Raw genomic sequence first — 18,539 nt, forward strand, 5'->3', positions numbered from 1 at the left:
CTGTCATCCTTACCTGGTCTGGCTTACATGTGACTCCAGACCCACAGTAATGTGGTTGACTCTTAACTACCCTCTGGGCAATTAGGGATGGACAATAAATGCTGACCTAGACAGTGACGCCCTCATCCTGTGAATGAATAAAGAGAAGAAAAACTTGAGCTCAAAATACTCAATTCAAGATGGGTCAAATTTACTGATACCGAATTATACAGAGCAAATAAATTGGTGCAAGTAGCTCAGAGATCTCAGAATTGGTTTAACAAAAATATGCATCGAAACAGAAGTTAGGTTAAAATTTAATGTACAGAATGTGCAAAGTACTACACACAGAAAAGTAAAATAAGCAGCTCACATATGGGTTATGAGGTGTCTAAGAATGAAGCTTGACAAGGTTTAGGAACAGAATCAGTCTATGGGCTTAATTTTATAATGCACTAAGTAGGGAGAGTCCAGCACTGCTTGGAGAACTAGGTCGTTTTCATGGTGTCTTTGTGGGTTTATAACAAGCCACTGCATTAGCATCAGACTTCTGATTTTCACCGTCAATTAGCCCGAGCTGACTTCAGCTCTCATTTCAGATGAAATGTGTAAATAGATTCTGCTCAGGTGAAAGTTGAAGGATTGTCAGAAGTATTAACAAAGCAAGGAACTGCAGCATAGATTCATACGCTGCAAGGCGGCACTTTGTTTCACTGATGCCTGTCTGAAGCTCAAGCTGCAGACCTTAAAAGCACACAGAAAGTTTTTCCATGCTGCTGGGTGAAAGAAGCTGGACACAGAGAGAAAGAAGGTGTGGCTGTAAATTGCTCATACAGTTAGTAATCCAAGTGTGTTACTACTCTGTTAGATAGAATGTTGGAAAAATATAATGGCCTAAACAGAAAGGGAAATGTCTGTAAAATTGCACATTGCTCTGATACTTATCCAACCTCCAGCCCCTCTCACTCTGTCTTCTTAAGCCTCCTCCTTCACATCACTCCTCATATCAGCTTATCCTCCAGGTGCACCCATTGCTCTGTGTCTCCACATCAACTCACATTTCCAACTGACTATCTAACACTGATGTCAACCATCATCCCATTGCAGTCACACCTATTCCTCACAGTACAGTGACCCTGCACAAATGCTGTCCATCTATTCACTCAACATATCCCATTACTCTCATTCAAAGGTCTTTTGTTTCCCTCCTTAGAGAAGAAAAGAACAGATAACTCGAGTTAAACTTCTAGCCACCTCAGTACTGATAGCTGCAAAGCAATAAAAATTGGACATAAGCCAAGTCTTGTCATGCCTGGCGGTCAGGTATGGAGTTGCTGCCCAAGTTACTTTTTGATTGAATTAAATATCACATTGCCACATGGCATACAGCACTCAGTCATACTGACCTGATGTCAACAGCTGTGAAACTTAATATCGAACTAGCGGCAAGTTTTGAACAAAGCGCTCTAGCAATCGGTGTTCTGATCCTTGTACTTTCCGATATATATTAATGAGTTAGACCCTGGTAAACAGGGGCATGACTTCAAAATTTGCAAATGATACAAAACTTGTAAGTATTGTGAACAATCAGTGTTCAACTTTATTGAACATAGACAGATTGGTAGGATTTGTGGTTAAATAGCAGGTGAAATTTAGTGCTGAGAAGTGTTAATTGATTCAGTTTGCTTATAAGAACACAGAGACAATACAAAATAAAGTGTGCAATTCCAAGTGGGATGCAGGAGTTGGGAGACTTTGGTGTTTATGTTTACATATCATTGAAACTGGTAAGACATCAGCTGCATTTCAGCTAAAATGCGTAACTATATTCTGCTCAGATGAAAGTTGGAGGATTGTCAGAAGTAGCAGCAGAATAAGGACCTGCAGCATTAGATTCTTACAGCTGAGATGACACCTTGCTTCCCTCACGCTTATCTGAAGCTCAAGCTGCAGAGCTGGAAAGCACACAGAGTAACATTTCCATGCTGCTGGGAGGAAGAAGCTTAATAACATTTACTAAAGCATATGGTATTCTTGAGTTATAAATAAGGCTTTAAAGTCGAAAAGTAAGGAATTATGTTAGTGGTTTGATCCTCAACTGGAGTATTCCATCCATTTCCAGACACCATCCTTCAGGAAGGAGGTGGAGACCTTAGAAAGGTGCAGGAACGATTGACAAGAATGATTCCAAGGATGAGGAACTTCAGTTGCATTAAAAAAATTGAAAAGTTGGGAATTCTTCATGGACAAGACAAGGTTGAATGGAGATTTGATAGACCTGCTCAAGATAATGAGGTATGGATACAATATAAAGGGAGAAATTATTCCCATTGGTGAAAAGATTGAGAATCAGAGGGTGAAGATTTAAGATAACTGGCAAAAGAAACAATGGCAACCATGAAGAAAAATCTTTACAAGAAGACAGTAGTTAAGATCTGGAATGGACTGTCTGAATGTACAGCAGAAGCAGCTTCAATTGGTAAGACAAGAGCTAAAGATGAGCAATGGATTGGCCGTGTAAGGAATACTTTGGTGAGTGTTGAATTGTTTTTTGATGAAGTTGGCGGGTGGGGGGGAAAGCTGTGTGTGAGGTAGAGGGGAGTAAGGTCCAGAATTTGGCTGCGTTGCTGAACACATCCTGCCTGTGTCTACTCCCTCTTCTTTCTACTCCTCACATTACCCCTCCTCTTCCTCCTCCTCTGAGGACGCAACATACTGAGCACCTTCTTCCTCCATGAATTCCAGTCCTTGCTGCTGCACCACTTTGTGTGAAATCAGCACGTCACTATCATTTTGAATACTTGAGTTGGTGCATAATGAAGGGAGGCTAAAACGCATCTTCAATACCTGATTGCTTGTTCAAAGATGGCACTGGTGGGCAACTGATTATATCTCTCCTTGACATCATTGTCTGGGCTCCTAATAGGTGTCATCAGTCACATCTTCCATAAGCTGCCCTTGTCTACAGCTCCTGATTTGAGGTGACAGCAAGAGCTTCCATAACTATACGAAAAGAGTCCAAAATTAATATTGGCCCCTTAGAGAACAAGGCTGCGGAAATAATCATGGAGAGCCAGGAAATGGCAGAGAAGGTAATTAAATACTTGTTTCAGTTTTCACAGCAGAAGACAGTAATAGTCTTCCGAAGTTACTACATAATCAAGAGGCAAAAGAAGACGAGAAAATAAATACAATAACTACCTCAAGAGAAAATGTTACAGGGAAAATAATGAGGCTAAAGACCATAAAAGGTCAGAGTAGAAACAGGCCACTCAGCCCAAAAGTCTGCTCCACCATTCAACAAGATCATGACTGATGTGATAATCCTCAACTCCATTTTTCTGTCTTTTCCCATTACCCTTCATTCTCTTACTGAGTAAAAATCTGTCTAGCTCAGCATTAAATAATGACACAGCTCAAAAGCGCCCTCTGGTAAAGAATTCCACAGATTCACAACCCTCTCTCTGCGAGAAGAAATTCCTCCTCATTTCTGTCTTAAACATGCAAGATTTTATTTTGAGATTATGTCCTCTGGTCCGAGACTCTCCCACAAGGGGAATCAACCTTTCTACATCTACGCTGTTAAGTTCTAAAGAAACTTGTATGTTTCGAAAAGATCACCTCCTATTCTTCTATATTACAACAAGTACAGACCCAATCTACTCAACCTCTTCTCAAAAGACAGTCCCTCCATACCTGGTATCAGCCTCTCTGGGCTACCTTCAATGTCATTCTTTCTTTTTATAGGGTCCAAAACTGTTCGCAGTATTCCAAATATGGTCTAATGAGTGCCTTGAGTAATTTTAGCAAAATCTTCCTACTTTTATACTCCATTCCCTTTGAAATAAAGATAAACATCTCACTTGCTTTCCCAATTATCTGCTGAACTTGAACACTTTTTTTTTGTCATTCATGGATGGGGACTCCCAAATCCCTCTGTTCCATAGCTTTCTGCAGCCTCTCTCTGCTTCAATAATACTTAGCTCCTCCACTCTACCTGCCAAAGTGCATAACCCTACATTTTCCCAAAACATATTCCATCTACTAAGTCTTTACTCACACACTTAGCCTGTCTATGTCCCTCTGCAGACTCTTTTGTCATCCTCAACACTTCCCTTCTCACATATTTTTGTATCATTTGCAAACTTGGCATTCACCTTCCTGATTCAAGTCATTAATATATTTTGTAAATAATTGTGGCCCCAACACTGATCCCTGTGGCATTCCATGAGTTGCAGGCTGCTGTCCTGAAAATGCCCTCTTATCCCAATGCTCTGTCTTTTATTAGTTAGCTGATATTCTATCCATGTTAATATACTAACTCCAACACCATGAGTTTTTACATTATTAAGTAGCTTAACGTATGACACTTTATAAAATGACTTTTGCACTCACCCTTACACCACTACTATTCTCCAGCACTTTCATGCCACCTCATCATGATCTCATATTGCATATTCCATTCTATTCCCATACCCACACACCTAGTACTCACTACAGGCAGATCTCAGGAGGCATGCAAAGGTTACAAAAAAGGCCACACAATCTCACAGAGCTTTAACTCTTACACAGTTAATACTGAAAAAACTCCCATTCAAAAGTGTTAAATCTCATCATGTGTTCAATCTGTTATTAGAAAATCTTTTCCGTTACTACTTTGAAGACCATTAATCCTTTAATAGTTCCTGTCAATCAAATGTCATGTCAGCACCCATCCCATAGAAAAAAGACATTATTTTCTACTTGTGAAGTTGATCGGAGGATTCATAATAATCTTAGCTGTCATAAGAGCCCTTGGGAAATATCAATAAAGAACTTGATTCAAACTACAGGAACAAGTGATGTTTTATTTTTATCTACACTAGATGGCCTGCAAATAAGAGGACCAGCAGCCAGGTTTCTTTTTATTCTAACAGATAGTTTCAGCCTCTTTTGATTTTCTAAGTTTAACTGGCTGAGGTTTTATAAAAATGTCAGGCCATATTACATAAATAGACATTACCTACACTCCAAGAGCACTTATGTTAACCTAATCAAATTAAGATTCTCACACTGTGGGTTAAGACCCTAGGAACAACTAAAACACTATCTGTTTGAACTCGACGATGTCAAATACGCCTACTGAGTTCAGATTTCCCATCTGTATGACTCACGTTTCACTCTTTTCTCTGCCATAAAAAATGAGATTTGTCAAAAATGCTTAAGATTTCTACATCTTGGACTTCCCTGCCATTTTTAAATGTCTTTAAAGTGAGTTCGACTTCACAAAATTTAACTTTTCACAATCAGAGGAAGCTGTGATTTAACTGCACTTTGCTCTCATTAGCCGGTAGCTTGAATCCTGTGCTCAGTTTTGATCACAATGAAACAAACATGGCACTCAAGTGCTGGAGGCTAATGTCATCACATTTTGTCAGCATGATGTGACCACTTACTAACACCAGGAAGTTATTCATGTGGTTTTCTATATATTAACCCGTGTAACATATACGACAAAATAGGTTCATGTTGACTCAGATATATGGAAGTTTATTAACAATAACAATTTACAATTATATGATGCATCAGGCTATACATGTGCTTACTTAGATTTCTAATATATCACAAAGACAGTTGACTGGCTGACTAGCTGAAAGGCTGCTTGCTAACTAGCTAACTGTCTGAATAAAGGCTGACGTGAAGATCTTTTATACAAGGATGGTGTATGATATGATCCAACTATTTTAAATGCAAAGTGCCTTCCTGGGATTGCAGCAATAATACAACAGAGGCAGTACAGTGAAGACTTATGTGGATAATTACTAGTGACTATGTTATGACTAAAGGATGGAAAGAAAGCACGGCTTTTCACACTACAAATCAGGTGGTTGCCTGCAGGTGGGCATTGTAGCTAAGGGTATAGATAAAATTACTGCAGAATCTTGCTTCAATTTGTGAGAGTAAATAATGCACCAGAGAAAACATTTAGGACTGATGTCTGAGAACTCTTCATACACAGCATGATCAACATTGAACAGAATCCCACATAGAATGTTTGCTTTCATCCTTTGAAGTGTAGATGACCATGTTCACCATCAGGGTATTTGGTAAACTTCTGGTTATTATTTGGCAATCCATTTCTGGAAGGTTCTGCACCAAATATGGCAGAGTACCACAGTTGATTAAGCTTTGGATGAGCTGCTGGCTCAGAATTTATTCTCTTTGTGTCTTTTTGTCCGCATCTGATATGCATTTACCTTTAATAGACACCTCATCATTTTCTGTTGCTTATGCCATGCAGAGTGAACCCTGGTAACCTTGCCCAATACCCTTATTCAATATCAAAACTCTACATGACACCATCAGAGTGCAACTGAAGCATAAGAAGTAGCAGCATAAGTAGGCCATTTGATCCTTCAATCTTGCTTCACCATTCATTACGATCATGGTGACCATCCAACTCAATAGCCTGTTCCTGTTTTTCACCCATATTCTTTAATCTCTTTAGCCCCAAGACTATATCCCACTCCTGATTGAATTCAAACAATATTTTGGCCTCAATTCTTTCAGTGGTAGTGAATTTCCACAGACTTACCATTTTTTGAATGAAAAATTTTTCTTCATCTCAGTTCCAAATGGTCTTCCTGTATCCTTAGAATGTGGGCCCTGGTTCTGGATTCCCTGTAATCATGACTGCCTGCCTCACCTGCATGCTTATTTTCAGTGATTGGTGTACGACAACGCTCACATCCCATTGCACATTCCCCTCTCTTAACTTTCAGCCATTCAGATAATAATTTGCTTTCCTGTTTTTGTACCCAAATGCCTCAAACCAACCCACACTCACCACAGAAGATTCTCTTTCTTAACTGATTGTCAGGCATTTTGGCTACAGCCTCACTCAGTTGCATAAAACCTTTCGTATTTTGATGAATCATCTCCAGTTTCAAAGAACAGTCATATTCAATTTTAAATACTGTCTCTGTTTATGTCTCCACAAATGCTGCCAGACCTGAGTTTCTCCAGCATTTAATGTTTTCATTTCAACTCAGTTGTAACTGTCTCAATATGATCTGGATGATTTGTATGCCAGCTCAGATGAGCACTTCACTGTCTAGTATTTTAACCAACATCTAATATTCAGAGGCTTCCAAAGGTAGCTTCAGTGAAACAGAATAATGTGATAATGATGCAATAAGTAATACAAGTATTCGAATAATGCAGTAAAAACCTGCATTCATTTAGTAACAATTTCATGTAGTAATGAAGGTACATTAAATGGATTCATTTAGCTTATCTGAATGCCTTTCTTCATTTGTAGTTTTTGTGGATCTTGTAATCTAATTAATTTGTAAACAATTATTTTATGAACACGATCTTACTTGTATTCACTGTCTGATGTATGATACAATATGAAGAATAGATGTTATAGCATTACCAGAATTATCTGTTCTCCAAACATTTTTTTGTCTGCATGCTGTAAATGGAAAGGAAGCAGAATTGACCCCTGCATAACTTAAGTTATTGTCCTCCAGAGTTCTTTCCAGCTGTTATCTTCTTCTACCTCTTTTTGCCAAATCACTAATGTGACATCGACTTAATAAGCATTAATCTTGTTTTAAACCTTCACTGGCAAAAGCTCATAAAATGCTTTTCAAAAGCCAAAATAAATGACATATGCTGGATAATTTCCATCAACTAATTCTGTTATCCTCTGCTAGAACTTCGGTAATTTTTAGACAAGAGGTTTTGCTCTAAATCCTCACTGATTATTCTTTATTACTTTCAGCTATTTAGGTGAAAAATGATACTCCCTATAAAAATCTTGTTCAGCATTTTCCCCAGGCTCATATTAGACTAATTGCTTTTCAATATTTTGAATCTTCTCTCACTTTTTTCAACATAAGGATTGCAATCCAACAATATATTCTTCATGAAGTCCTTAGGGTTTTTTAAAAAAATCATGAAATTCCTAAAATAGTAATAAGTGGTCTACCTAATTCCACATAACATTTTTTTTTTATAATCTGTGATATATCTCTTTTGATCCAGATACTTTCTCAATGTTTATTGCTGATTAATTTACTAGAGTTAGCCTAAACACCATTTTAGTTTTGACTTTGTTAATTATATTAATGGAACTTTTGAATTATCCAATTAAATTATTGTCCAATTTATACAAATCCATTGAATTATTTCATTCGCGAAGTTAGCAACCTGGACTGTGCCAAATATAGGACCTATTACATTAGTTGCTGCAAACCCACACCATGACAGTGAAGAAACACAGCTAGCACGATAATGTAAGGGAACCTGTGTACTCTTTGTAGTGATATTCATATGTCAAGAAGCCATTAACAGTACTTTCCCAAAAGTTGAAGGAGGTACCACAGGAATGTGGAACAACAATAGGATTTTGTTCAATGAAAAGGTATTAAACAGGCATGTCCCAATTAAAAAAAAGAAAGGAAATTACTTCTGGTCACCACACTACCCAAAGAACATGGATGTTTTGGAGAGGGTGGCCTGGTCTGGAGGTTTTAGACAGGAGGCGAGGTTGGATAAACTGGGATTGTTTTCACTGTAAAGACAGAGACTGAGGGCCAACCTGATACAGGTCCACAAAATTATGAGAGACATAGGTAGGATAAATAGTCAGAGGCTTTTTCGCAGGGGGTAATGTCAACTACAAGACGGCACAGATTCAAGGTGAGGGGGGATAGTTTAGGGGAGAAGTGTCGGGCAAATTTTTCACAAAGAGATTGGTGGGTGCCTGGAATGCACTGCCAGTGGAGGTGGTGGAAGCAGGTGTGTTAGGAATTTTTAAGGTATATCTTGATGGACACATGAATAGGGGGCAAACAGGGGAATAGAAATCGCATATGGGCAATATGCAGCGGGTTTAAATAAGAATTAGAAATCGGTGCAGGCTTGATGAGCCGAAGGGCCTGTTCCTCTGCTGTATTGCCCTTTGTTCCTTGTGCTCATGGTTTTCTATTTCTATAGATAAATAGAATAGTAGAAACCAAGTAAAACTAAAGAGAATAGCCTTTGATAGCTAAAATAATAATGAAAAAGAATAATGTGATAACTTAAAGAGTCAGCAGTGAGATTAAGAAAGTCATTTTTTAAAAAAATGATAACCAGTACCAAAACATTTTATAATTGTACCAGTAGCAGAATAAAGTTATGACATGCCTGCAGTTCATCTGTATGAATTTGGAAGCAGTCCAAAATAAATACTTGGTGAAGAAAAATTCTTGAAAAATTGACATTTTTGTTGTCTTTTGAGAATGTTAGCACTGTTGGCAGACCTTGAGCATGTCTTCTGCAAATATGACTTGAGACAAGTTATTAATTATAGATTGCATAATAAACTAAAATGTAAGCACATGTTTAGTAATTTCACTATTTTGCACATAGCATTTTTGGGTGAAAATTAAATTTCCTGCGCACGTTCAGACTACCTGACTGCTAATGTGCTCATCAATGAAATATGTTTATTCAGGTCAGCCTTTGATTGACTGACAGATTCAGGTGACATTCTTTTCACAGGTTACAAACAGTGATGTTTCTGTGCTGATGTGACAACAGAAGCAATGACGAACAAGGGAAATCACTTCTTCCAGTGATTTTCGTACTCCACAGAGTATGTCAGTTAGGCCAAGAACAAGATCCTAAATAAACCACAGAAACTGCTGGAGACAGTCAGCAGGTCTGGCAGCATCTGTGAGAGAAAGCACAGTTAACATTTCTAGTCCAGTGATTCTTCATGACAGGACATCCATTCAGTTGGAGCTTCTGTAACATCCACCAAGGTAACAGCAAACACAAGGGATTGTGTGAGTTTTACGCATACTCTCTTCTGGTAATTAAAGAAGTTGTCCAATCAGCATAGCTCTGTCAGCTTTGAATCATTCATCTGTCAGAACTGATTATTTTTTAAAAGTGAAGTACGATTAATTCAGTAAGCTTTCTGGTGTGCCTTTTGGTATATTTCTTAACTTCCTCACAACAATTTACAGAAACAAGCGGTCATCACTTGCTCCATGTCATTGGCGCTTCAGAAGATTTATTCCACTCCCCTGCTATTTTCATTCAGCCCGTAGAGGTTGCTTGCTTTCCTATACATTTCCAATTCTCAATTGACTGAGATCAACCTTTAAACTGCCTCTACTAGAAGCATCCAGAGGACAATTACGAATGAGAAAATGTGGATGAGAGGTTTTTTTGTTCATGTGAAGAAGACACTGAGAACAACTTGGTGTAAAGCAAGAATACCTTAATTGAAGTAAGTTATTTTGAACTTTAAAATGAAAACACAATAAAGGGAAACTTAATTTCTAATTTTATTTGGGGAAAATGCAAAGTCGGAAATTTTCAACATTCATAAGAACTGTTCCTGTACAAATGAGCACTTCACTTAATCTTGATTTGTTTCAGGAATAAGAAGATCTGTATCAATGCCACTAATTTTAAAACCAAAATAGATGACAATTCATAACATATTATTAATCTTGTATTCTCTTTAGCAGAATTCAGTATAAAATACCCTTTTCCTTTATTTTGCATTTAATAAACTGTCATGTCCAGAATTTCTCGTAAAACATTACTCCCTCTGTTGTTTAACACTGAAAGGTCATTGGTTGAAACATCGGGCTGGATTTCTGCAGAGATGATAGACTTTAGAGACTTTCAAAAATGACAGCTGGGACTCAGTTGCCACAGCTCCACTCCCATTCATTACACAGAGGAACATGAACTCAGCACAGCTATTTGAAATTAGTTCTGAGTTTGAACAGGTCCCATTTTACTTGTTCCTAGGGCCTTAGCCAGCAATGTTTTAAGTACAAATTAATGGAGTTGACACAAACGTTCTTGAAAGGCAGACACATTCTGTTTAATTTTCATGATCTGCAGTTATTTAAATCCCAAGCCCTTTAAACGTGATGCAAACAAGATATAGCTATCAGTTAGAATTTCAAAATGAGCGCAATTGGAGTATCTTGATTGACGTGCAATCTAGTGTTACTTATCAGAAAAACAGTACTGACTGTTCATGCAACATCAATGGTTTTTTGCAGACATCTCCCAAGGATAATTATTATGGCTGTGTCCATGATGAATACTTGGGTGAGTTTCAGAAGTTCAAAAGGCACTTATCTCAGCAGGGGAGCTGTGGAGGTGTATGGAAAGTTAGATAGGTTTCACAGATAGTATGAGATGTTATAGCATTGATAGGGCACGTGGTCGCACAGGGGCATAGGGAATAAGTGAGGGATCAGAGGTGTGAGGAGTGAGGACCAGAGGACCTAGCAGTTTCTTAAACAACGGAGAGAAATTTTGTCCCAGTGAACTGAGACTGGCCTTGTAATCGTTTCATCTATTATCATGTCTGACTGAATCCTGTCGCACTTGACAAATGAAAACTGCATATGACATATGCCTTTATATCAAACTGATTCAGCCTAATCAGGAAATTTCCCAATTTTAATTATTTGCTTTGGTAGCAAAAATCCAGCCTGTTAATTCTGCTTCTCTCGCCAATAAAGCTGTCAGACCTCTTGATATGTCCAGCATTTTCTGCTTTTATTTCAGATCTCCACCATCAACACTATTTTGTTAAAGACAGTTAACCCTGAATGCTGGTGTTGCACAGAAAAGGTAACTCGATAGTAAAGTTATCTCTCTTAAATTATCTTTTTTTTCTTATCTTATTCTAAGTTAATGTGAATGCTGCCGTGAATCTATGGCAAAGGTACATACTTTTCACTGTATTTTTACACTGAATATTTATGACAATAAACGATTCAATTCAAGTACCCAGTTCACTCTTTGTTGATCAATGATGGCTGTGCGTTTACTTCTGAAATGTTGTCACATACACCCAATGCTGTCCACTGTCAAGGATCACAAGAACTTTGGTTAATCAATCTTGAAAATTTATAGCTTCAAAGAAACATATTAAAATTTATGTAATTTTGATATTTTCATTCTTCCAATGGTTTTGGAAAGGAACATTTTGTAATGCAGTGAGTAGCAGCCCTGCCCCTGATCTAGAATCTCTGGACTCGAGTCCAGATGGTGACAGAGAGTGTATAACCAACATTGCAAAACAGGTTAATTATCAAGCTGTAAATCCGTCTAGTATGCCATCACAGGTGGTAAGAGTGGAAGAGTCTCCTAATCCCCAATGCCTGGTGCAAAGTGGTACTCCTCAAGCTATTGCAGCTGGCAATCTCTGCTCCAGAAACAGACATACAGACATGTGAAACAGCATGTTTTGTCTGCCTCGTATAGCACTAAATACGGGAAGTAGCTAAGTCTAAAATGACTCAAATTTGCATTAGACATAAGTCGGTTAGATGAATTACCTGCTGTACATAGCATTCCATATGGTTCCTCTTTATCTTGTAGATTTAGTAGATTATGAAATTAACATTAAACATGCAGCAATTTACGCTGGAAACATTTCAAATTATGTCATTGGGGCAATAAAAATGCAAGTACAATAACTCAGTGAAGGGAACTGCGTACAATATATAGAGACAGAATGTGCCTACAGATTTTCAATTTCTATAGTAAGACACAAAACTTTTATTTGGCAAGAATTTATTTAAATGGGAAAAATAAACACTTGAAGATATACTACATTTTGGATTGTTTCAAAGGTGTTAGCTAACAAATGTTATGATGACAGATTATTTTTTATGTGAGATTGATCCTTTTTAATATGTATTACTGAGTCTGCATAAAGAAATTCATAGAAAGCAATAAAATAATTTGAACAAGATACAAAAATACACATACCACCAATATGCAACTTTTTTATTGTGTCAAAATGGTGATTACCTTGATTCTATCTTTATTATTTTATTTGTAATATTTTCTTTGAATCTACCATAAGCCATTTTTTTCCAAATAAAATAAAACAGTCCTAATGGGATTTGAATCTTTTACTGAAATATCAAGTGTGGTTTAACTCTGCACATGAAATCTGATGATATACGTGGTAGGGAATGGCAATTTAACCAACAGTGTTGTCACTGTCCCATGCTCCTTTTATAAAATTGCACCCTTAAGCTATTGAAATCACATGCCAATCTAGATCACAGTTCAATTTTAAATTCTACCAAGAACAAGAATAAAAAGGAATATATATCCTGATGTGAATTCACACTGACGCTGAGTTCACTGGGGCTCTTTAGTCACATTATTCCTAGTGTTCATTTACATCTCTCATCACCAATGTTTTGACCAAGAAGGCAGGACAGGGAAGCAGAGCTTTCAGTAATTTGAAAGTACAGAAAATAAACACATGAGAAAAGAACTAAACAACCAGAAGTACATAAGCAATATCTTTCTCCAGCTCTGGAATTCTCTGCTAATTTGAGTGAAGCTTGAATTTAATCTTGTCATCTTATTTTGATGAAGCAATTATAATCCTTTTGTGACTTCAGCATGGCACATTTAGAATCTAATCAACTTTCATAAAGATCATAGAAAAAATATTGAAGAGTAATGAAATTATAGAACAGAATACAGCTGAACATTGTATGGATCCTGTCAAAGAACTACAGCTGGTAAGATCCTTAATATAGTTTGTTGTTACCATGAAAGATACACTTTGGCATTTCCTGAATGCAGGAAACCCCCGTGGCATTTCACAGATGTTGAAAGAACACTGACTGAAAAATTACCAAAGCTGAAAATGCATTATAATCGCATAAAAAGTGCCTGGGAAACCAGATTGCTTTCTTGTTTGGGGAGACAGACCTACTGTACATTATTTTCATTTGAAACAAAAGGTTAGTTTAATAAAGAAATGAGAAGTAAAAGCTTTGTTCAATGCAAGAGATCTAACACAAGATATTGCAGAGTCAATATTTAAAAGTCTGCTACAATTTTCAACCATTACTACTGAGAATTGGAAAATGGCATTTCGGAGGGAACATGTGTGTGTGTAAAATGCCTGCATATTAACAGCTGCAATAGCACTGGGATGCTCATAACAGCACATAAATTATCACATAGCCTGACCTGAGATACAACAGTGTTCTGTCTTCATTCCTTAATCAAAAGAACAAATGGTGGCATCAGGAATAGTCTAAACTGAAGACTGTTAAAAGCTGATGAAGATGAGAAACCAGGAAAGAGTGATGAACTGCATCATTGATTCAGTAATGAAAAGTGTTCTCTCTTACAAATGGAATTCAAACTTCACAAGTTTGAATAACTGTAGATGTTGTTATTAAAGGTCTTACTTGGAAAAAATTGGGAATAATAAGTGCTGACTTGTGCAATTAGCACAGCCAGAAGTTAAAAAAAACTGCATGACCAGTTGGGCTAAATAACCTGTTTTTGTCCTGATTTTGTAAATGTTCTTACATTAGATGTGCTAGGTAATTAAGATTCACAACGTATTTTAGAATTTCAGACTCATGGCTAACATATTCATAACAAGCAATGAATGACAAGTTAGTTCTTGTCCTCTAATCCAGCAGTTCCTGATTTGGGCATGCCAGGTAAGGAAATATTTATTGCAAACAACAGTATCACCCAGCCTGAAATCAAATATTGCAGAAGATTGTTAGTATTAAATTATTACCCTGTTAATCCCAGAAATTTTCTTCTGCAACCTCATTCCTCCAAAAGGACAAGACCAAGCCTTTGGTCATCTGTCCCAACAATTTCTTCTGTGACTCATGTCAAGTTTTGTTTGATAGCTAACTTGTGAATGACCTTAAGATACTTACAATGTCAGAACAAAATGAACAAAGGACATTACAGCAAAGGAACAGGCCCTTCATCCCACTGAGCCTGCTCCAACACGACACCTTTCTAAATTAAAAGCCTTTTTGCGTCTATGCAGACCATATCCCCCTATTATTTGCCTATTCATGTATCTGTCACGATGCATAGAAACATAGAAGGTAGGAGCAGGAGGAGGCCATTTTGCCCTTCAAGCCTGTTCTGCCATTCTTCATGATCATGGCTGAATGTCCAACTCAATAGCATAAAATTCTGCTTTCTCCCCATGACCTTTGATCCCATTTACTCCCCTTGAATATATTCAATGTTTAGGCATCAATTACTTCCTGTGGTAATGAATTCCACAGGCTTACCACACTTTGGGTGAAGAAATGTCTCCTCATCTCCGTCCTAAATGGTCTACCCTGAATCCTCATATTGTGACCACTGGTTCTGGACACACCCACCATCGGGAATATCCTCCCTTAATCTACCCTGTCCAGTCCTGTTACAATTTTCTAAGCCTCTATGAGATTCCCCCTCATTCGTCTGAACTCCAGCAAAAACTATCCCAGCCTAGTCAATCTCTCTTCATACGTCAGACCCGCCATCCCAGGAATCAGCCTGGTAAACCTTCGCTACACTCCCTCGAGAGCAAGAACATTCTTCCTCAGAAATGGAGACCAAAATTGCACACAATATTCCAAGGCCCTGTACAACTGCAACAATACATCCCAGCTCCTGTACTCAAAACCTCTCACAATGAAGGCCAACATAACATTTGCCTTCTTTATCGCCTGCTGCACCTGCATACTTACCTTCAGTGACTGGTGCACAAAGACACCCAGGTCCCACTGCACACTCCCCTCCCCCAACTTACAGCCATTCAAGTCTAATATGCCTTCTTGTTTTTGCTTTCAAAGTGAATAACCTCACATTTATCCAAATTATACTGCATCTGCCACTGATTTGCCCACTCACCCAACCTGTCGAGATCGTGCTGAAGGATGTCTGCATCCTCATCACAGTTCACCCTCCCACCCAACTTGGTATCATCTGCAAACTTGGAGATGTTACATTTTGTTCCCTCATCCAAATCATTAATATATATTGTGAATAGCTGGGATTCCAGCACCATTCCCTTTGGCACCCCTTTAGTTACGGCCTGCCAATTTGAAAATGGCCCATTAGTTCCTACTCTTTGTTTCCTATCTGCCAACCAGTTTCCAATCGATCTTAATGCACTTCCCTCAATCCCATGTGCTTTAATCATGCACATTAATCTCTTATGTGGGATTTTGTCAAACGCTTTCTGAAAGTCCAAATATACTACATAGACAGTTCCCTCTTGTCAACTCTACTCATTCCATCTTCATAGAATTTCAACAGATTTGTCAAACATGATTTCCCCTTAATAAATCCATGCTGACTCTATCCGATACCGACACTGTTTCTAAATGCTCTGCTATAAAATCCTTGACAATGGATTTGAGAATTTTCCCCACTACCAATGTTAGGCTCATCAGTCTATAATTTCTTATTTTCTCTCTTTCTCCCTTTTTGAATATTGGAGTGATATTAGCCACCCTCCAATCTGCAGGGACTGTTCCAGAGTCTGTAGAATCCTAGAAGGTGACCAGCAATGCATCTATATTTCTAAAGCTACTTCCTTTAGTACTCTGGGATGTAAGTTATCAGGCTCTGGGGATTTATCAGCCTTCAATCCCAACAATTTTCCCAGCACCATTTTTTCATTAATATTGCTCTCTCTGAATTCTTCCTTCTCACTTTGTCTGCTCCTACCACAGCCTATGATTTCCCTCCCAGGTCCTGCTCACGACTATCCAGTTTTTTTTTCTATCCACATCCAAACGGAGACTAAAGTGACTAGCCACCTCTGACTCTATTTCCAATTAACACATATATTGCCAAGGTTTCAGTTTTATCTTCTTCATTCATACCTATAACTTCTATTAATCCTCTCCGCTCTTCCACTAATAAATCCACTTCTATTTGTCAATTCCTTCACAGTACAAGCTCCTGCTATGTACAATCTCCAATCCTCTTAATCTGCAACTGATTTAATTTGATTTATTGTTGTCACATGTACTTAGGTACAGCAAAAAATTTTGTTTTGCATGCAGTACAGACAGATCATAACATACAAGGACATATACATCATAGGGTGATTGAACAGAGCGAGGCCATTTTTTTTAATAGAGCTACCTCTGAATGTAAAATTTTTATTGGACTGTACAGACAATAATTTGTCAAGTAGCATGTAAGACCTGTAACTTAGAATAGTCTGACTCATTGCTACCACTCTTGGGCAAAGTTGCTGTTTGCTTTGCAATTCAGTTGTTAAAATCAAGGTCCACCTGTCCAGCAATCTGTAAATTTGTTTACACAAGTATATTTGTGATAAGTTTTCAGTCTCTGGTTTCTGGTGAAGATGAGATGCCGTGAATAGTAAAGTATATAGGATTTAATTGAATATCGTAACACACAACCTGCAACTTGGACAATGTTATGACAATTGAAATCACAAGATTAGGATCTATTAGTTCTGTAACTCTACAAAGTATGAAGCATAAACAATGAATTTCTTTACCTTGGTATTGGGATTAAAGGAGGCGAAACTGTCAATTAAGTGAAATGACTTGTTGATTTTTTTAAAATGTTATGAAGCTAATTTTCTGTGATTTCATGGTAAATTATTTTTGTCCTTTTTTTTCTTAAAAACAGTACAAAATGTTTAAAATAAAGCACTTCCGGAACATAACAAGACTACTACAAATGTCTCTGACATAAAAAGCTGCAACATTAGGGACAACAGAAGTACAGATGTGCAAGATGAAAGAAATAATTCATCTTTGAGGTGATTTTGCACAAGAGAAACAATTTTATAACAAAAGTTATGAAACATTTATCAATCTCAAAAACAGATCACTAAAAATCTATTAACTGCACAATCCAGAAACATAAAAGCTACATGGGGTTGATAGCTATTATACATGAATTTAAAGAAGATAATTAATCAGTAAAAACAACTGACAATTTTGCCAGGACATAAATTAGATATGTGATACTAAACCTAATAGAAAATGTGATTAGGCTTTCTAAGGTATAATCAACATGTCAGACAGGAAGCATTAAATAGCTTGAAAATCCTCATCTTAAAATTTCTTCTTTTGCCCATTGAGGGCTCATCTCAACTCCTCAGCACAAAAGGGAGAGAAATGACATCATAATGATAAGTACTTCTGCTACTGCCAATTACTCAGTGCCCTTTATGGCATAAATCAGAGTAAGATTTTATTGGTTGGACACAACAGTGACAGAGAAACCTTCTGCTTCTATAACACATGAGCTAATGGTTTGATGCTGCTCAAGACCAGTTTTATGTTATATAGACAGCTAGGAAAGGTCAATACACCATTGAAAATGCTGGCTGGTACCTTTGATACTTTGTTTTAATGCAACATTATTGTTTTTGATCATTCTTAAAGCAAACTGTGTTTTCATCTGCACGCAGAAAGAATTTGCTTTTGAAATGCAAAATTGCAATATTGAACCTAAAATGAATCCATTTTGATGGCTGCAAAATCAGCAATGAGACTATCTGACTTGTTAAAGAGTTTCACTTGGAAATGTCGCATAATATTTGTACCATTCTCTTGTTGAATCAGTTTCAATTATACACCAAGTGACCTCCGCACTAAAAATAAGGCCTGAATTTAATGCAGTTCACTGCACCACCAACCATGGCAGCACGTCCACTTATTCACCCAAGTCATTCTCCTGATTGTAGCAAAATCCTCCCGCAATTG

General features: G+C 37.5%; 1 protein-coding gene across 3 annotated transcripts in view; it reads right to left on the minus strand.

Annotated features, from left to right (window-relative positions):
• Positions 1-18,539, minus strand: part of pcdh7b (protocadherin 7b) — a 360,001-nt gene that overhangs the window by 206,887 nt on the left and 134,575 nt on the right. The window contains exon 2 of one of the 3 annotated variants that reach the window (XM_048602617.1): positions 11,762-11,858. The exons of the other annotated variants lie outside the window; for them this stretch is intronic. Within the exon in view, the coding sequence (XP_048458574.1) occupies positions 11,787-11,858 (72 nt within the window). The 3' untranslated portion in view covers positions 11,762-11,786. Of the gene's footprint in view, positions 1-11,761; positions 11,859-18,539 lie in introns of those variants that run through there. 3 annotated transcript variants of the gene reach the window in all.

This window comes from Rhincodon typus, chromosome 1 (assembly GCF_021869965.1).
Source record: "Rhincodon typus isolate 14 chromosome 1, sRhiTyp1.1, whole genome shotgun sequence".
Lineage (NCBI taxonomy): Eukaryota > Metazoa > Chordata > Chondrichthyes > Orectolobiformes > Rhincodontidae > Rhincodon > Rhincodon typus.